Here is a 22,137-nt window from a genome sequence, read left to right on the forward strand (position 1 = left end):
GCACCCTCATGTTCTGAAGGAAGTAGCTGTAGAAATTGCAGAGGCTATAGTAATGATCTTTCAAGAATCAATAGATTCTGGCGTGGTTCCGGAGGACTGGAAATTTGCAAGTATCACTCCACTATTTAAGAAGGGTGCGAGGCAGCAAAAAGGAAATTGTAGACCTGTTAGCCTGACATCTGTGGTTGGGAAGTTCTTGGAGTCGATTGTCAAGGATAAGGTTACGAAGTACCTGGAGGCACATGACAAGATCGGCCAAACTCAGCATGGTTTCCTTAAAGGAAAATCCTACCTGACAAACCTATTGCAATTTTTTGAAGAAATTACAAGTAGGCTAGACAAAGGAGATGCAGTGGATGTTGTGTATTTGGATTTTCAGAAGGCCTTTGAAAAGGTGCTGCACATGAGGCTGCTAAACAAGATAAGAGCCTGTGGAACTACAGGAAAGTTACAAGCATGGATAGAGCATTGGCTGATTGGCAGGAAACAGAGAATGGGAATAAAGGGATCCCATTCTGGTTGGCTGCTGGTTATCAGTGGTGTTCCTCAGGGGTCCGTGTTGGGGCCGCTTCTTTTTATGTTGTATATCAACGATTTGGATTATGGAATAAATGGTTTTGTGGCTAAGTCTGCCAATGACACAAAGATAGGTGGAGGGGCGGGTAGTGTTGAAGAAACAGAATCTGCAGAGAGACTTGGATAGACTAGGAGAATGGGCAAAGAAGTGCCAAATGAAATACAATGTTGGAAAGTGTATGGTCATGCACTTTGGTAGAAGAAATAAACTGGCAGACTATTATTTAAATGGGGAGAAAATTCAAAATTCAGAGATGCAAAGGGACTTGGGAGTTCTCGTGCAGGATATCCTAAAAGTTAACCTCCAGGTTGAGTCGGTGGCGAAGAAGGTGAATGCAATGTTGGCATTCATTTCGAGAGGGATAGGATATAAGAGCAGGGATGTGATGTTGAGGCTCTATAAGGCATTGGTAAGGCCTCAATTGGAGTACTGTGTGCAGTTTTGGGCTCCTTATTTAAGAAAGGATGTGCTGACGTTGGAGAGGGTTCAGAGAAGATTCACTAGAATGATTCCAGGAATGAGGGGGTTAACATATGAGGAATGTTTGATGGCTCTTGGACTGTACTCCTTGGAGTTCAGAAGATTGAGGGGGGACCTCATAGAAACATTTCGAATGTTAAAAGGCCTGGACAGAGTAGATGTGGCAAAGTTGTTTCCCATGGTAGGGGAGTCTAGTACAAGAGGGCATGATTTCAGGATTGAAGGGCGCCCATTCAGAACAGAGATGAGGAGAAATTTCTTTCACCAGAGTGGTGAATCTGTGGAATTTGTTGCCACAGGCAGCTGTGGAGGCAAAGTCATCGGGTGTATTTAAGGCAGAAATTGATAGGTACCTGACTAGCCAGGGCATCAAAGGTTATGGTGAGAAGGCGGGGGAGTGGGCTAAATGGGAGAATAGATCAGCTCACGATAGAATGGCAGAGCAGACTCAATGGGCCGAATGGCCATCTTGTGCTCCTTTGTCTTATGGTCCATGGTCATAATGTGTAATTAAGAATAATAATTTTGTTTTGAAATTATTTTTTGTTCTGATCAGTTACAGATAGTCTTGCTGGTGAATGAATAATTGCAAAGCACTTTGCATTTCAGCAGATTTTGATGTATGATGTGAGGTTAAGTGAAATAAGTATTTTATAACTACATACATTGAAGAGTAAGGTTTACACTGATGTCACTGTTCATGGTGAGCAAATAACTAGCTTCACCTTTCTAAAAGGTAAGACAGATTATCAAGACTATTTTCAGCAGTCTGCAATTAGATGGAAATATACACATGTATATTTCTATAGATGAACTGGATGTAATGAGCTTTCAGCAAAGAATATTTTCTTTGGTCAACCACTTGGAGTTTGCTAATTTAACTAATATTTCCTTGTGAATGTAAAAATTGCAGACATGTGTACTTTAATTGGAAATGTGGCAAAATTGTTTCAGTTTGAATTAAAACATATCAATTGATTTTATATTAATTAGCATTGTAAAAATATTGTTCAGTGTACCTGCAAAGCTAAAGGAAGTGATTAGTTGTTTTGGTCAATTTGAAGTCTTGTAAGAGCATTGCGTCATCAAAAATGCCTTGTATTTGGTTGATTTATCATTTTAATAGATGAGTAGCATTTAGTACCAGCTATCTGATTCCTAATTTTCTAAGTTACTGAAATTGAAATCTTCAGTATTACTTGAATTATTTGGCAATTATATCATGCCTGTGAATATTGTCATGATAGTTGATTTAAAGCAGATTACTTTAGAAACTGGCAGTTTTTTTGACTCAGATGAAGAACCATATCATGTGATTTGCCCTCATTGATAGTTTTTTTGAATTGCCTCTTTTGCCAATATTTAATTTTTACATTATCTGTAACTTAAATGTTATGTTTAGCATTTAGAGTGTAGTATTTGTTTCTAATGATTCACCACCATGAACTCGCTAACTGCTATGTCAGTACTGTGACTGCAATGGAAACCATGAGCTGGTGTATTCCTAAGGGAATAAAGGCATTATACTGTTTCAATCTATATCTTAAAAATGAAATATTCAACTCTAAGGTCAGAAGACTGCTGTGAGTTACAGGAATTGACAGAAAAATAGAGCAGGATTAGCTCTGCAGAACTATCTTAAGAAGTGTATTCCTGACGTAATCAGTTTTTTTCCATGAAGCAAACCTTGCAACAAATTGGTAATTTAGAAATCAGTTATCCTCAAAACTTATGTTAGTGGAAACTAGTTGCTGTGATGTTAAATATGTAATGTATTGATAATAGCAATAATTTGATTTTTGCCATTGAGTTTGTTACACTTTCACACATGTAAGATGCATGTGCCACATGGGAGTGAAAAAAGAAAATTCATTCATGTCTGGTCATGACTTAATAATATATTTGGTGTTTTGATGGATTGAATATATGTAATTTGAACCACACTTATTTTCGAGAAATGCCAAGCCAAAATAAAACTGTTATTTGTTTTATATAAGACTGATGAACTCCCTTTGACATTTTTAATGGTTAAAGGGAAGTCATTAACATTTGTCAGATCTTGTCCAAGGAAATAAGTGTGAAGTGTTGCATTTTGGGAAGTCAAACCAGGGTGGGACTTGTATGGTGAATGTTGTGGGGAGTGTTGTGGAACAGAGGTACCCAGGAGTAAAGGTACATAGTTTGCTGAAAGAGGCATCACAGGCAGAAAGGGTGGTGAAGAAGGTATTTGGCACACTAGCCCTCATCAGTCAGGGAATTGAGTACAAGAGTTGGGACGTAATGTTGCAGTTGTGCAAGATGTTGGTGGGGCCACACTTGGAGTATTGTGTACAGTTTTGGTCACTCTATTGTAGAAAGGACATCATTAAGCTGGAAAAAGCACAAAGAAGATTTACAAGAATATTGCTAGGACTCGGAGGCCTGAGTTATCAGGAGAGGTTGGGCAGGCAAGGACTTTATTCCTTGGAAAGTTGGAAACTAAGGGGTGAGCTTACAGAGGTGTATAAAATCACGAGGGCTATAGATAGGGTGAATGCACACAGAGAACCAAAAATTTAGAGGGCATAGGTTTAAGGTGAGAAGGGAAAGATTTTAAAAAGGACCTGAGGGGTAACTTCCTCAAGCAGATGGTGGTGCATATATGGAATAAGCTGCCAGCGAGAGTTGAGACAGGTACAATAACGACATTCTAAAGACATTTGGATAAGTATATGTTCAGAGGCATATGGGCCGAACACCATATTGGGACGAGCTTAGGTGGGCACCATGGTTGGCATTGATGAGTTAGGCTGTGAAGGGCCTGTTTCTGTGCTGTATTACTCTGACTCAAAAAGAAAATGTTTTAAAGAAGAACAAATGATAAAAATCTTGGGATTGGGGCTTTAGTGTCTATAGTTAATCAGAATAAATCAGGTTAATGATATGTTGTTCCTGCAACTGCAGTAATATTTCTTTTGCAAGATTTAATTGCATTTTTTGTAAATTTAATTTCTCCAATCACAAACTCCCAAAGGGGTCCGCCATAGAAGAGAGCAGGGGTTGAAGAGTAGCGGTTACAATGTTGTAGTCCTGTCTCTTGAAAACATTAGTTTGCATTTCAGCTCAACAGACGCTCTGGATTGATGAATTTCACCAAATATTAAAACAAGTACTGTCTGTGTCTGAAGTTATGGAATGATCTCAATATAAAGGAATATGATTTAATGCTTTTCATTAAAAATGTTTGTTATCCAATAAATACACATTTGAGTTTCCAAAAAGATTGCTGTAGTTATCTTAACTCTTTCTAAATTAACCTAAAGAGACATGGAGCAACAAGATAAGACCCTCTATTACACAGTGTGCAGTGAAGTGATGTTGAACAGCATTGGGAAGGTTGAAGAGACTATGCAGAATTACATACACTGCAGTTGGCTTATTACTCTTTGACAAGGATGGTGAGGATCAAAGTTTCTACTCTTGATAGCCATTAACAGCCCTTCTAATAATTACTTGAACGTTGGGACAGGATTGAGGTTGAATTGCCTGCTGACGGTTGTTGTCAGGGCTTCAAGTTAAAAATGGTGCAGAGTTAAAGTGCTGAAAGTCAATGTAAATTTGAAAGACAGATTCAAACAGGAGAAGTGTGGTAGGCCAGAGGACTGATGTGAAGAAGAGCTATTGCAGGTCATCCTCGATCTGTGTTTAGTGATTTGAAGAGCTAAATTATTTGGGGCCTATCTCTTCACTCCTGGTTGCCAAGAAGTAAACACTATCTGTCTGCCATGCCAAGCATGGGAACTTGTTTGTCAATTTGGATTTCTTTCTGTAGAAGGATGGGTAGGCTGACCTCTGAGCAGCAGACCCCCCATTGTGAAGTCATTTTTTTTGTCCTTTTAGATGTATCCAGTCTGAGTGTTTTATTTAGTTTATGCCAGAATTTATTGATTTTTTTAAATCTATATGGCTATAATTCTTGTGCCAAGCTTTCCAGTTGCTTAAGATGGAATCACTTGTCTCGTATCTTCAATATCACCCCCTTTTAACAACATGTGTTCCACCTTTTCTTGGTGGCAGCACCATTCATTTAATTTTATTTCATAAATTTATTTCATTTTATTTAAATAGAATTTGTATGAAAACATACAATTCAAATGAGTTTTTCAGAGGTTATAGTTGTGCTAAGTATGCTTTCTTTGTTGGTGTGCAATGATAAGCCGTCCAGGGTCCTGCTAATTTGCATATATCTTCATTCTTTAGTGGCAAAGCAGGGGAGGCATGGTGGTTGGTCCTGCTGCAGCACAACCTTGGCCACCTGGGTTTGGTCCAGACCTTGGGTAGTGCCTGTGTGAAATTATCATCTTCTCCTGTGACTGCATGGGTTTCCTTAGGGTGCTCTCATTTCCTCTTGCATCCCAAAGACATGCTGCTGTAAATTGTCCTTAGTGTAGGTATGTGGCAGGAAAATTGAGGGAAGTTGATGGGTAGGTGTGAGAGAAAAGGCTATTGAGAAATAAGTGGGGTGATTTGACTGATGGGAATGCTCTGAGAGCCAGCATAGATTTGGTGGGCAGAATGATGTCTTCTCCATTGGAAGAAAAATGAGAAGTTTCTGCAGAATCTTTTCATTAGGTAGTGAATCCTTTCCACAGAAAGTTTTATGCCTGCAGTGAGCATGTGGAATTGAAAAATTGCTATGAAATGTTACGATCTTATACTGAGCTATTTTTTAATTCATTGCTGTAGTAATGTGTTTTTGAACTTAACGTAAAAAACCTCTGATGAGAGAACCTCTTGGGTGATCTGTATACCACTTTTAAAATACTTGTTAGGGTTCTTTTGATTTGTTACCTTTGCAAGTTGCTGCTGTAAAACAAAATTCTTCAAATATTACTTAATGATGGTGTTTAAGCAGGTTATCACTTTGAATGTTACATTCACATTGATGCAATAATTATCATAGCTTTCTCATATTTGCAGCCCAATTTTAAAGAATTCTATTGGGCTAGAAACTTTCCACCAGTAGTGTTGGCAATTTTGCTAAATTTTAAACCAGAAGACTGGAATTTCGTTGTAATAGTTCCTGTTTAGTGGTGGGAACGATGAGCAGCCAATGTACTTGTGCCTGTGGGATAATCAGCATATAGTAAATGGACAAACAAGCATGTCTCTCTGAAGTAGTCACACAGCTGTTATTTAATCCATAAATTAGAAACATCTTGATGAGAGAAAGAGTATGTATACTTAATGGATTTTGGTGTAACTGTCCAATAAACAACTATACTATTTGAGAACAATGATTCAAATGTGAAAAAACAACATAATTTGCCACTCAAAGAAATAAGGTAACCAATTAAATTACCATGTATAAAAGGAAAATATTGCTGGTAATCTGAAATAGAAAATGCTGGAAAAGCTCATCAATTCAAACGACATCTCTGGAGGGGAAAACAATGATCAGGTTAATTTTGACATTGTACTCCTGTTAAAGATATCAGCAGCCATTATTACACTCAACTTGCCAGCAACTTTAGCAGTATGCACCTTAAATGGGGAAATCTAGAGTTGCTTTCAGTGATTTCCTGTCCTCCACAGGGTATGCTGGTCTTGCAACCTTCGCCAATATATTATTCAGAAGTCTGTGAAATAACGAAAGATGGGTATTTATGGACTGTCTGCCTTATTTTTAAAATTAATCTGTTATTCTTTGCTACGTAAATTGAAAATGAGCTGGCAATTTTGTATTAGGTCATATTTACTCCATAATAACCTTTTCTGCCATCCCAGCAATGTGTTGCTATATGTGTGGTTTAATTTTTGCAGATAAATATTTTAAGATTCAGCATTTTTTAGTTTTGAATGTTTATGATCTTTCAGCCCTTGTGTTGATCAACTGTGCATGCACCATTTTATAATACTAGATAACAACAATGCACTGTCTCTTTTGGTTTGCTGTCTAATGATTCCTCAATGTGATTGGCTGGCATTGCCACTTTGGACTGACCCCTGCCAGCAATCACACTGCAGGGATCTGAATAGGCAACATTATTAAAAATCTACAGCATTGCTGTTGTCAGCACTGACCGTAAAAACCACATCAGTGTTTCAGGTTAATGACCTTTCACCATTCCCCTTTTTGAAAGTGCAGTAAAATCTGCCAAGATATGGCACTTGTAATTTCCAATCCTAGCATGCTTTATTTTATAAATAGAAATTACTAACAGTGGGAAAACCCCAAAGTAGATTTCCAATATAAAATATCAGTATCAACATGTTGTGACAATTTAATCCATGAAATTTACCATTGATCCTTTATATTTGTAATGTGAATATCTCTGCTTGCACCAAACCAATTTGTTTATGTTTAACTTGAAGCTTAAAAATTACTACAAACAGATATTCTGGGAACACTAAAATAGTACTTAAGGGAGTTACTGATTAATTCCCCAAACTTAAACTGATTTGCAATTTACAAAACTTTTCAAAATGCTAAAAACTGCCATAAATATTTGGGAGTAAAGGAAATAATCAAATTATTTTTAGCTTCAACCTTTATTATTTTTGGTGTTCACAGTGAAAATTTACATTTTGAATAGATAGACAGTAAATGTAAACAGATGCTCTCCTGTTTTAGAATTAATAAAAAAAAAGTAATGGAAAAGAACATTTAATTTTCCAGGGAATCAGCCCTCCAATATCTACAGGTATTTTTCAGAACTTTCTACATTTGTACATCAGTCAAAATAAACACATCTTCTGAGCCATCGTAAGCCAGTTCAATTAGGATGAAAGTTGGAGAAAAAAAATGCTGCTCCATTTTTGTGGTGTCATACAGTATGATGCATGTTAACTTGCACATATCATGGGCTGGCTGTCCACTTTCATCCTGATTGTTACACTGGTTCTTGAAATTTTTTTTTGCCAATAACTAAATATGAGATAAAACATATTGCAATCTGACCTTTGGGCACCAGCACAATCTGAGTCAGAATTCATTAAGAATATTATTAAGAACTCCTTTTTGATGCTCTAAAATTGTTTGCATACATGTATTAAGTGATGTTTGTATTTGGTTCATAATTCAATCCTCACTGACTACTCTTTTATTCAGCTCCTTCGCAAAAAAACATTTGTCCAAATTTACAATCTTTTGATTATGATCTCAGATACTATATAGATGTGTAGGGCTTCTCTTGAACGTACCTTCATACATTGTTATTTTTTGTTTGTGATTTTTTCATAGTAACCAGGAGATGCATTAATTCAGCCTATTTAGTTTGTTCCTACCTTAAGGAAGTGAAAAGAGAATCAGGGATTGGGCTCGCAGTGTAGTTATTTAAAAAAAAATATAAATTTATGTTTTAATACTTTTAACTTTCTTGCACCTCCAAAGGAACATGTTGTCATTTCATTTTTAATCAATCTAAATAAAATTTAAATTTCAAATGTTTTGAATTTCATAGAATCATAGAACAGTACAGCACAATACAGGCCCTTCGGCCCACCATGTTGTACTGACCTTTAAGCCTCGCCTAAGAGTATCTAACCCCTTCCCCCCACATATCCCTCTATTTTAAATTCCTCCATATGCTTATCTAGCAATCTCTTTAATTTGACCAATGTACCTCCACCACCGCCCCAGGCAGCGCATTCCATGCCTCAACCACTCTCTGGGTAAAAAACCTCCCTCTGATATCTTCCTTGAACTTCCCACCCATTACTTTGCCCTCTTGTATTGAGCATTGGTGCCCTGGGAAAGAGGCGCTGGCTGTCTATCTATTCCTCCTCATATTTTTGTATACCTCTATCATGTCTCCTCTCATCATCCTCCTCTCCAAAGAGTAAAGCCCTAACTCCCTTAGTCTCTCCTCATAATGCATACTCTCTAAACCAGGCAGCACCCTGGTAAATCTCCTCTGCACCCTTTCCAACGCTTCCGCATCCTTCCTATAATGAGGCGACCAGGACTGGACAGTGGTCTAACCAGAGTTTTGTAGAGCTGCATCATTACCTCGCGGCTCTTAAGCTCGACCCCACGACTTATGAATGCTAACATCCCATAAGCTTTCTTAACTACCCTATCTACCTGTGAGGCAACTTTCAGGGATCTGTGGATATGAATTTATGCTAGGAAGTTTGGAAATCCATTTTATTATCCATTTTATTACCCAATTTCCAATATCTTCTTTCATTTCCTCTCATCATTCTCCTCTTACTTGCTCAAAACATTGTTGGGAGTTTTGCAAGGTACATCAGCTTGCCAGAGCCTTCCCTTGTGTTTCTTTATGTTTGAACAAGGACATTGTGATTGGTACACTGTAACAGAAACAGAAATTTTGGATCATTACTTTTCCTTTCCTCTGGTAAAGGGAGATTGAGGGATTTTTATGTGCTCTGCCTCTTGAATAACATTGGTAGCGTAGGGCCGAATGGTGAGCATACTTTGTATTTTGATTATATTGATTGGCTATTTTTGGTGTTTACTCATGCACCCGGCTAAAATGATGCATATGTTTCAGAGCTATTTTCTTTGCTTTCAATGAACATTCGTTTTGGGGAAGGAAACACAATTAGAATGTGTGTCTGCTTGCCTTGCTGGTGGTCTGTGAATAGTGTAATGTCAATGGGAATGAAATACAATAAAAACTGTGCTTGCCATCACCTTCGAGAGTGGTAAATTAACTTTTTTCCTTTGATTGTTGATTTTGATTGCAGACATTTCTCAAAAGAAAGAAGATTTTTTTTCAATGCAATGTATTTTATGTCCTGTTTGTTAAATATTTAACAATATCTTCAATGTTCTGTTACTTGGTTGACAAAGCTTGAAGTTGCCTGTGATTTTCTGTCATCAGGAGCAGACACTTCCATGCACCAGCATCACATCTTTACAAGATTTCTTTTTAAATTAGATGTAGGGGATTGAAGCTATCATACCATAATGCATCACTGAATGAGCAGTGTGCTAATGGGCCACCCTGTTAGGTGGGAAGCAAATGACTGGCTTTGCATTTTAAATTTGTGGTTCCTGATGATGGGCGTTGCCTCAGCTGTGGCAGGAAAAGACAGAAGAGCAAAAAAAAATCTAATGCAATTATTTGAAATTTGACCATGAATGAAAATTCAACTGGTGTTCTGGCTTTAATTAATTGCATGCTACCTGGAATTCAAGCTACAGATTAAAGGAAGCTGTTCCAGAGGAAATTTAGTAACTATGAACATAACAGTAGCCTTCAGAATTAGTCGATAATGATGTCGACATTGGGACTAAGAGACTTGGGTTGGAGCCACACAGTTCCCTTGACATGAATGATATGCTAGACATTTCCAATTTACCAATATTGACTGCAGCAAAAAGCAATGCATTAAATGCAGACCTTTTAACACCTGTTCTTCCTCTTTGCTTAATTAAATAAGGTATAATAAAAAGTTCTTGTTTTGTGAAGAATAGTGATTTTCTTCTGCTTTGGTTCTTATTTTATTGTTTATTGTTAAGAAGCTGACCAGCCTAATGTTCTTTCATCTTTCCAGGCTGTAAAATAAAACTGAGGAAGCAGATGGCTTTACTCACCATCAGTTTAGACATCCTTTGGCAGTCACATTAATTAAAATGTGAAAAATTTATTTTCTGTGGGCAAATAAAGTTCTCCACCCTCTGCAGAAAGAGCATGATAGCTGAAGTAGATGAGCTTATGAGAACGTGGTCTCATAGAATTCTGATTTGCTGTTAAATAAAATCTGTGTTTGTGTTTTTCAAAGACCTGTTTTTTTTGTGTGGACTTGATGAAAGGCAATTGTGGATAATGGTTTATTTCTGTGTGGACCTTTCGTGATTGAATTTGGCAAGTGCCGTGAGGTTTATTTAGGATGGCCTGAGCTGTGTTTCCATAAGTTTCCTAATCTCTGACTTATGAATGTTAAACCAGTACATTTCCTGCTTCAGAGGTTTGTGTTACACCAATATGACTATCTGGGCTGCTTCAACTACAAATTGGATGAACAGCCCCTGACACTTTTTCAATATTATTACATTAAACCAAGTGGATTTTGATTGATAACCTAATATTCAACTAATGCAAAACATCAATCATGGCAAGTATATTAATTATTTAATATTGCAGTCTAATTCAGAAATCGATGTGCTGTATGAGAGAAAGGGAAACTCAAGGTTCCCAGCAGACCAAAGGCAGAAGATGATAAAAAAAAAGGACTGTTGTACTCCTGTGTGCTTGTTCGATATAAATCTTTATTCATTTGCCAATAAATCTCTTCCCATTTTCCACTTTAGGACCAGTTTTATCAGTTTTGAGACCCATAATTGAATTAGGTCTGCTTTCAGCGCAGGGGAAGAAGCTGTACAAATATTGATGGAATCATGACAGGGACAGTACTGGAGACAGACCACTGATAGGATAGTCTTCATAAGCCATTAACTGGAGGCTTCTTGTGAACAGTCTTCAAATGCGATGTAAACGGTTTCCTGATAATTGCTGTTCATTAGGCCGTTTGCACTGTATTGCCTCTGTAGTAATAAATCTAAAATAAACAGCACTAATTTCTCTTGGAGTCACATATTGCAGATAGCTTGTGTTTTTTTTGCAAGTTGTTTTCAACTTGCACTGCAAAAATGTACAAAGGACATTGAGGCACTTTGAGTTTCATATTTTCAGGTATTGTAGCTTTCATGGGTATTATTTAAATATGTTTTTTTCAGGAGTAATATATATGTGCACTTTTGCAGTTACAAGAAATGTAAACGTTTGGGTGTTTTGTCCTGTAGAAGGCGATAATGGCTGAGACAATACATTTGCACGTGGAAGGAAATAAGCTGGGGTTTTACGAAGTACTTAATGTGTGCAGTAAGTTCAATTCATGAGGATGTAGGAATGCACACTTGGAAAACAACTCACTCATTCAGCGAATATCACATTCCCTTATCAGTTTTAAAAAATTCAGGTATCTGCAACACCATTTCTTTGATTCTGTTATCTTGTGTAAAATAAGATGGGGTGGTGCACAGCACTGGAAAATGTAACGTGGATCATGACATACGATTAATCTGCAACCCAGTCAAACTGGTTAGGTGGCTCATGAAATTTGTGGTACTTGCTTATTTGCATTATTTCATCATCTAGCTAGTACTAATTGCTCAGCTACTTGCCTTAGCATTTCACTCTGGAACCCAATTTTGCTAGTGGCTTACACAATATCAAGCTGGTTTGCACTGCTTAAAACTCATTCTGTGACACCTAAAAGAAAGGTATTGCATTAAATGGTGCAAAAAGTTTCCAAGGTCTTCATCTTGGTACCTTGTTAGAAGTATTAGTTTAATGCTGGTGAAAATGAACACCCAGCTCTTCTGACATTCCATTGAGAGTCTTGGGAGGTGAAATGGAGATGAGGAGACATGCCTACTATCAGACCCGATCATGACTTTCAGCCCACTAAATCTATCCCAACCATCATCCACTCATTTTTGCATTAATCCTACGCTAATCTATTTTATTCTTACCTTAACTCTTCCCCAGATTCTGCCTCTTCTATATACTCGGGGCAATTTACAGTGGTCAATTCACCTTCCGGTCCATGGTCAAAAGTAGAATGTGCAAGCTCCACAAAGACAGCACCATAGGTCAGGATTGAACCAGGTTGCTGGAGCTGTGAGGCATCAGCTCTACTAGCTGCACCACTCTGCCACATGGGTAATTAAAGTGGTTGTAACCCCACCACCACCTTGAGGGCAATTAGGTGTCAGCAATAAATGGTGTTGTCAGCAATGCCAAAATCCAAAAAATGAATAATAAAATAAAAGGATCTGCATGTGGGTGAATTATTGGGCAGGAATGGTCTGCAGCCAGGGCAGTGGCAAGGGTTCTAACTCCCTGTTTTGTGAGGTTGTCCACAAATACTGGTGCAGAGGATCCTATTCTTTGTTGGGACAATATATGGGACAAGACTAATGGGAATGCACATTGAAGTACTTGATGCACAGGCAAGTCTGCCAGGAAGTACATATGGGATGCTAAGGAGCACTGGGGATCTATTATCCTTCACAAAGCTTTGCATGCTTGCTTCCATCTTTTCCAGGAAACAACCTAGAGTACTATGTCAGGTGACTGGCATCACAATTTTCAGAACACAAGTAGAAGCCTCCCAATGACTGGATTCTGTCATCCAAGCTCAGACTGTTGACATTAGCTTTTGGAGATAAACGTTCAGTGAGGCTTGCAGGCTCACAGCAGAACAGCAATGGTCCTCTAAGTGATTATGTGGATTGCTGATACACCATCCTAGGAAAACAGCAGTGGCTTCCTGGAACATGGATATTTCCTCTTGACAGTATTTATGATCTCCCAACTGCCATTTTGTCAGACCAGATGTAGGTGCCTGTGCAGTTGCTCGTCAGTGAGGCAAGCCAGACTGCAGCAATCATGGTCAGAAGTTGTGGTCAGGAGCCAAGGTTTCTGAGCCCTGCGCTTCTCTCGTGTCCTCCAAGGCCTCTTGCATTCCTCTTTGTGGAAATTCAGCAGCTTATGACCAGCTGTGGGACAACCACTGGAGTTACACTGAGTAGCAGCACGAGGACAGGCAAATGCATGCAGAAAACAAGCACAAACATTAGTTCATGTGTGCATGGTTTTTGTCAAAATTGCAAGAAGAAAAACGGTATGGAATGTTGATTTGGCATTGGTTTCAATTTTGTCATTGTGATGATCAGCTGGAGAGGAAAGATAGGTTGAAAGCTTATGCAGAATGGGAACTGGATCAGTTTTTACTAATGATGCAGTTGGATGAGTTAATCTCTGACAGGAGACCTCCTCGCTAATCTCCTTGTTGCCTTTTTTTTCTCACCTTCCTCCTCTAAAGAACGTAATAACTAGAAGCAGGAGGGATCCGTTTGGCTTTCCGTACCTGCTCTGCCATTCAGTAAGACAGTGGCTGATCTTTTACCTCAGCTCCCTTTTCCTGCACTAACCCCAGATTGTTTGATTCCCTCAATGTCTAAATGGCTATCGTTCTCTGCCTTTAATGTACTTAGTGAGTGAACTCGAGAGATTGCAGGTCTCGTCTGCTTAATCTCACCTCATGTAATATCTGGTTCATGAATGTTGATTGAAGAAGGAAATCTACCATCCTTACCCCGTCTGGCCTGTATGTAATTCTAAACTCACCAGTGTAATTAATTTTTAGCTGTCTCCTCACTCATGAAATACTAGGGACGAACAATAGATGCCAACAATGTCGACTTTCCAGGAGCAGATAATTTTTTAAAAAATGCTATTCTGGTCATGCTACTATGCTAACTGAGACTGCTGGTTGTGACATGTTCTGCTTCAGCAGGTATGTATTAACAGTAGCCACCTCACATTTTGCTTTGAGCAGAAGAGACTTGCTCCCTAAGCAGCCTTGTTGTGTCAGGCCTCCAGATGAATACCCCACCTCCTCCTCCTCCTCTTCTCCCTTCCCCATCTCCCTTCCCCATCTCCCTCTTTCTCTCCTGCATCTTCGAGCAACTTACTGTCCTTTGCTTAATGCTCTCTGTTGTGGTGGACTCCAAATAACTAAAATACCCATGTGTGGGAGCAACTAGGTTTTGTGAATTCTTGAAGTGAAGGTATAGGTCTTTGATTCTGCCACACTCATTGCCATGTCTAGAAACAACAAAAGGAAGCTTACTCCTCACAACACACTGCCAATCATTTAGAATAACCTGCAGTTTATTGATAATCCTTAAAAATATCAGAGATGGAGCTTTCTTTTTGCTATTATTAGCTAGATCCCTTGTGCAAATTGAACACGAATGACTTCAGCTACCTTTGAGGTCAAATTTTGTCACAGTAGTCTTTAATCATTTATGCACATGAACAGCCATCATGATTAGTCACTCTGCAAACTTCTGGCACGTAATTGTACCACAGACACTAGCACCTTTACCAATTTGACAGATGCCATGATGTGCGATAATTTCTTGCCAAATTTGACTAAACAACAGGCTCTACACAATTTAAGGCATTCATTGATCAGAGGAATGAAATCAAAGCACCTTTGCAGATTTTTCTCTTGATTTTTTTTTAAAGTTCTTTCATTGCTCCCATTCCTATTTATGAATCTGAATTTCTCATTTCCTCTGAAACCATCCAGCTGTCAGGAAGGGCGTTTCAGCCCTGTAAATTTAGTTTCTTTCCTCCTCATGGGAAAGCATTAAGTGTGGAATAATGTGCCTTCTCTGATTAGCATTTCACAGGATGAATGGCTCAGCATGGGAAAATTCTCGGCATGAATTTGGATCCAATTGCTCAACAGCACAATGCTTTTTTGGACCAAGATTGCAATCTACCATTTGGTCATTTTAAAAGGTTCTTTTTATTAAAGTTCATGTACCTTTCACTGTTACTTGATGCATGAAAATATTGTTCTTTAAGTTACAAAAAATATATTTCTGTAAATTTGTCCCAACCACCACATGCCCAAACAACACAATTTGTTCACTGTGATGTACTGTTTAAAATGTTGTTGTAAAAAACAAATTTTTATCCTATACCTTTGACAAATAGTAATTAGTCAAACTGGATTGGGAAAAAAAATGTTTCAAAGCATATTTGAATTGGTACTCTATCCTGTCATTTTTGTGACCTGTATTTGAACCCAGTGCAAATGAATGGTTCCGTTCACTGAACTCTGCCTAGAACTGGGTGTGGTCAATTCACTGGCCTAACCAGCATACATGTAATTAGAGTAATTCCTAAACAATCCAGGACTAGAGTATAATTTTTGTAAGGCAGCAGTGTAAAATGGCTGATTTGAGCATAGTTTATCTCAAAGATTTTCTACTCTTAAAGCTTTATTGAGGCAAAATATATCTCTGACATTGGGGCAATAAACTTATTTCTATTAGTACATTCTGCATGAGAATAACTGCTTTGGAGGTATTTGAAAAATTGGGACTTTCTCCTATTTTGAACATTTTCATGGGATCTTAAATAGCAAGATCCACAGTGTAAATTCTTAAAAAGTTGTAATTTAGAAGATTAAGGAAAATGTTTGTGAAGTCTTTTGAAGTTTGGTAAACATTTAACATCAAAGGCTCTTAGGTTACCGGTGCAGTGGATTTCAACTGTTCAAGTTCACATCTATTGAGAAAGTGTACATTTTGCGTGTGCACAAACTCAAAGCTGTCAACTTGAAATTAGTTTTGGATTCTCATCTCAATTGTTTGTTTTTCCCAACTAAGCACGTTTTTTTTGCATTCCTTTTACTTCTCCATGCATATCTTAGTGTGGCATTTGAGAGTTTAGTTAAAATGGACACCCTGTAACAACAAAATCTGTATGATTAGTGCCAGTATCAAAGAAAACCTGCTATTCAGGTTAATTTAGCAATGGTAGTATAGGGGACAATAAAATGCAGAGAAGATATTTAATGGAAGTTAATTCAGAAACGAAAGAAATTATGAAATGCAAAGGAACAAAACGGAAAATAAAATCAAAAGACAGTAGAAGATCAAATGCTGTTCAAATAATGTTCTGAATGCTCCACCTTTAGATATGTGAAGGAGAACTTGGCTAATACTGTCCCACATCTTACAAATATAATTGAAAAAGCAAAAATTATCACACATTCACACAACACTTTTCACAACGTCTGGAAGTCCCAGAGTAATTTAGAACCAATGAAGTGCTTCTAAAATGCAGTTGCTGTTATAATGTAGGAAGTACAGGAGACAATTTGCATACAACCAAGTCTCTTAAATTGGAATGAAACATATGACCCAGATCATTATCATTAGATGTTGACATTAAGTGGTTGAGCAGGACACAGAAACTCAATTGGTCTTTAAATTTTGTTGTGGGGTCTTCCACATCTCAAGTTGTAATGAGGGTCTCCAAATGCTTCATCTGGATCTCAGTCTGACATTCAAATACCACTATAAGTTATGTACTGAACTATTTGGGATGAGACTTGAACTGGGACTTTAATCTACCTCTGGAATAGACGATGAGATTGCTATAACTGAGTAACAGCTACAAAATAATTGCAAAAATGATCTGATTTGACAAAATTGTATCCCTTCTCTGATATCAATTTTCCAAGTTTGGAGACACGAGAATACAGATGCTGGAATCTGGAGCAACAAACAATCTGCTGGAGGAACTCAGTGGGTTGAGCAGCATCTGTGGGAGGAAAAGAATTGTCGATGTTTCAGGTCAAAACACTGCATCAGGCAGTCCTGATACAGGGTCCTAGTGTCAGGCTTTGACTTGAAATATTGACAGTTCCTTTCCTTGCACACATGCTGCTTGACCCGCTGAGTTCCTCCACCAGTTTGTTGATTGTCCTAGTTTTCTCAGTTTATAATATTTAATGAATTCCTTGAGTATTTTTGTTTTAACTTTGGACACACAGTAAACATACAAAATGTTTTTTAAAAATTGGATTCCATCTCAGAAATTTCTTATCATATTTACCTCATCAAATTACTGTTTATTCTTGTGCATGTATTGTACATCATTATAGATCAATGTCCTTTCTCCTCAAGTCATTGGATACATGGAATGAGTCTATTCCTTGTGTCACCAGGGTGGAAATGTAAAATGAGAGGCATAGCTTTAAGGTGAGAGAGGGAAAGTTTAAAGGAGATTTACAAGGCAAGTTTTTTATACACAGAGAGAGGTGCCTGGAATGCACAGCCAGGAGAGGTGGTGGAGGCAGATACGAGGTATTTAGACAAGCATGTGAACAATCAGGGAATGGAGGGATATGGACCATGTACAGGCAGATGGGATAAGATTTAAATAGTTTAAATAGGCATCATGGTTGGCAGAGACATTGTGGGCTGAAAAAGCCTGATCTATACTGTACTGTTCTATGTTAAAACTCTTAAAAGTTGTATATTTTAATCATGAAATTTGACCTTGAGCACCAACCCTCCATTACTTGTCAAATTGAAGGCCCAAAACTGGACAGAGTATTCTAGAAGGCCAGTTGTAGTTTTAAGGAATATCTTTTGTGTTGGAATGTCATGAACATATTTATCATACATCATCCTAAAACTGGACCTGCAACACACAGCTGTAAGAAGCATGGTCTTTCTGTGGCGAGCAGCTAAACTTCTCGCGTCCAAAGTCTACCATTATCAACAAGGCACAAGTAGGGTGTGTGATAGTTCACCCTTGGATAAGGGTAACCTTGTTTACTCTGTTTGATTTTGTGATTCTGTGTACACTCATAGAATAGTTGTCCATTGACCTGAGTCTTCAGTCACATTAACAAATGTAACTCCCTAAAGAGTCTGAAGTACTATATTTTCAGCAATCCTGACTGGCTGAAGTTAATAATATATTCTTTAGTTTTGTGATCTGTTGATTTTCTGTTCTGGATCAGGCTTGAGACTTGTAGGATTTATTAAACTGCACTCACTTCCTAGTTCTTCTTAGGCCTTCAAGAGAAAGCTAGAAAGGTGTGTGTGGAAATAAGTAAAGAACCTATTTTAAAGAAGTTGTTCTACGTTAATCTGTGGTGCAGTTATATGCATACTGAAAAGGTGAATAAATTACATTACTGTCTGTAAGGACTTTGTACATTCTTCTTGTGTCTGCGTGGGTTTCCTCCGGGTGCTCTGGTTTCCTCTCACATTCCAAAAGACAAACGGGTTAGGAAGTTGTGGGCATGCTATGTTGGTGCCAGAAATATGGCGACACTTGCGGGCTGCCCCCAGAACACTACGCAAAAAGATGTATTTCTCTGTGTTTCGATGTACATGTGACTACTAAAGATATCTTAAATTATTAGGCTCATGAAAAATGCTTGAATTAAACAATTTAAAGTAGTTGTTTTTGCTTAATTTCTATGATTACTACATGATCAGATATTGTGGAGATGTACATAAAAATGCCAGTACATGTTTATTTTCCATGCCAGTCAGAAATAGTGCTACCCAGTCTAAACCCTCCTTTCAGCATCTGGAACATGACCCTGCAGCTCATGACTGTTTTGGTACATATGCAAATACTTGTGATGAGGGTTTCTGTCTCTACCATCCTTCAGGCAGTGGGTTCCAGATCCTTATCACCTTCTCTGTGAAAAGTTGCTCCCCTTTGTTTCCTTCCACTTCTTGGACCCAGTTTGCCATTATCCATTTTATTGCTCTTGGCTTTTAACTTATTGATCAATCTTCCTTGCTAAAATCTATGTGGACTCCATCAAATCCCCTCATTCACCATCCTTATAAATCCCTCAAAATATTCAGTCAGGTTAGTTAGATATGAAGTTCCCTTAATAAGTTCATGCTCACTGTCCATAATTAATCTCTGCTTTCCAAAGTGAAGGTTTATAATTTCCTTCAGCATTAATTCCAATTATTTTCCTACCACTGAAGTTAAAGTAACTGGTCTGTGAGTACTCATTTAATCCTTCCTTTAGTTTTGGACCATGCTACAAATGTATGAGTCTTCCAATCCTCTGGCAATGCTCGTGTAGCCAGGACAGATTGAAAAATGATGGTCAGAGTGTCTGCAGTTTCTTTCCTTCCTTTCAAAAGCCTGGGGTATATTTCATCCTGGCATAGCAATTCATCCATTTTCAAGTATCCCACACCCTTTAATATTTTCTTTCCTTATGTTTAGACAATATTCCAAATTCTTCCTTAACTGCAAGGTTCCAATGTCCCCATCTTTTCTGAAGACGAACTTGAAGAAATTATTAAGAACTTGACCTACATCATCTTCCTTTACACACATTACCTTCTTGGTCCAAAATAAGACCAATTCTTTCCTCGGCTGTCCTCATGCTCTTTCTGTACCATGAAACACCATTGGATTTTCTTTAATTGTATGCTATTCATTTATGAGGAGGCAGGTGTTGCCAGCAAGACCTGTTTTTATGGCTCATTTAAATTGCTTTTGAGAAGGTGGTGGTGATCCACCTTCATGAGCTGCTCCCGTCTTTCTGGTGGAGATCGTCCCATAATGCCAAACACAGGAAAATGGGACTAGTTTAGAGAACCATGTTGGTTGGCATGGACGAGTTGGGCTGAAGGACCTGTTTTCATGCTATATAACTCTATGACCCTAATGCTGTTGGGTTGGGAATTCCAGGAGTTAGACCCACCACCAATGAAGGAACGGTCCCATACTTTCAAGGCAGGATGGTGCAAGACCTGGAGGGGAATCTGCAAATGCTGCTATTTCCATGTGATCCTTGCCTCTCCTGGTGGTAGAGTTTGCAGATTTGGGAGATACTTTTGCTGTCATCTAGGTTAGTAACTGAAGTACATTTTAGAAATGATACAGTGCAACAGTAATGAAGGGAATAAATGTTTAGTATGGCAGATAGTGAACCAGTCAAGCAGGTAGTTTTGTCCTGGATTGTGCTGAGATTCTTGAGTATTGTTGCAGCTGCATTCATCCATTTGGGTCAAGGGTTGTTCCATCGTGCTTCTGATTTTGTGTTGTAATTGGCACACAGGCTTGGGGATGTCAGCCACAAAGTCACTTGCCACAGGATACCCAGCTGTTTTGTAACCATGATATTTATGTAGTTGGTCCTGTTGAGTCTTTGGTCAGTGTTAATCCCCAGGATGTTGCTGGTGGGGTAAACGGTGATTTAGTGGATTGGTCAACTCTTGTTAGAGATGGTCATTTCTCACCTCAGTAAAATTGAGGCTTTCTTCCCTTTGTGTTAATGTGTGTGGCTTTTGACAGACAAAAGAGATATATTCAAAGAAAAGACAGGAAAGTAACAGAAGAAAGCATTTATTACTTCAAATTACAATATGTGATTGCAAAATCCTATGCAGTGCCATGTAATATTTTCATTGTTTGGAATTTTGTTTTTAAGTTTCTTCTCCTTTAGAGATCATTATCCCAGGATGATCCTTGAGGATAACTGTAAATGTACTTTTATTTGGGAGGTCATGATTATTTTCACGTAACTTGATATTTGATTCAGTGTTTCAAAAACCTTTAGAATATATGTTTCACATAAGTTATCAAATAACATACTGATACATTTGTGATATGTTTGCTTTGAAATCCTAAATTGCCTAGTATTAAAGCTTGTAGTTCCCTGCTTCATAGCAAAATATGGATATGATGATCTAATAGCAAAAATGTGATATTCTGGCTTTACAGTTATTTGTATTTTGTAGACTGCCTTTATTCTATAGTTTAATTTAAGGTTAACACTTGCAAACAGATATTGGAGTGGGCATTGGCTGTATTGAGCAGCTGATATTTAGGACATATTTCTGTTCTTTTGCAGGGATTCTGGGAACATCAAAGTAGGATTAGAACATCTGGTAAGTTTCATGATTATCTCTTCAATATTTGCATCATCTTTTGATATCTGTATTCTAAATGAACACTTTTGAACAAGCTTTGAATACCTAGCACTCTGAAAGTAGACAATTTCCCAAAGGAGCAGCCTTACTTTTCTTATGTGCAAGGCACTCACACTTCCATTTATCTCTGTATTCCAAGGGAATTAATTTTTTTTGTTATAAATTATACCTTTTTGATGTAAAGATGAAACAAAATACACTGAAACCCATAGTGCAGAAGGGAACTTGTGAATGTAGAAAAGATGACTGTATATTTTGTTTTGCTTCTCACAGAAGGAAGATTAGTAAAACGTCTTCTGCAGTTACAATAGCTGAGATTAATATATATTTAAACACTGTTCTGCATTGTAATGTATTTAACGACAATGTTCCATGGTGTACTACTAATTTCTGACTACACTTCAACACGTATGCCCATTTGTAATCAAATGAATTTGTTTTGGGACAGTACAATGATGTTCTACATTTCTAAGGAGCTCATGTCCATATCCGAAGACTGGGGAAAACATTCTTAATCTTTAGTCTTGATTCATCTAAAGCATATATTTATCTCTTCTATTTTTATGATTGCAATAGCAGTAATGTAGACTGAGTATATGATAACTCCTGGTATTTTAAGGATTTATATCACTTTTCACTGTGAAATTAAATATGTTTAGGCAAGCAGAAATTTTTTTCATAGTTTTGGAATCCTACATTTTGAATCAAAGAGCCCATTTGAATTGGCACATCCAGACTGCTAAGTGACAGGAGATACAACCATTTT

At 37.8% G+C, this 22,137-nt stretch overlaps 1 protein-coding gene across 1 annotated transcript in view; it reads left to right on the forward strand.

Moving 5' to 3' along the window:
- The window catches only part of rsrc1 (arginine/serine-rich coiled-coil 1), a 288,468-nt gene that overhangs the window by 100,706 nt on the left and 165,625 nt on the right, over positions 1-22,137 (forward strand). Inside the window, exon 5 of the mRNA XM_052018264.1 lies at positions 21,293-21,329. Within this exon, the coding sequence (XP_051874224.1) occupies positions 21,293-21,329 (37 nt within the window). The remainder of the gene's footprint in view (positions 1-21,292; positions 21,330-22,137) is intronic.

This window comes from Pristis pectinata, chromosome 6 (genome assembly GCF_009764475.1).
Source record: "Pristis pectinata isolate sPriPec2 chromosome 6, sPriPec2.1.pri, whole genome shotgun sequence".
NCBI classification, from domain to species: Eukaryota; Metazoa; Chordata; class Chondrichthyes; order Rhinopristiformes; family Pristidae; genus Pristis; species Pristis pectinata.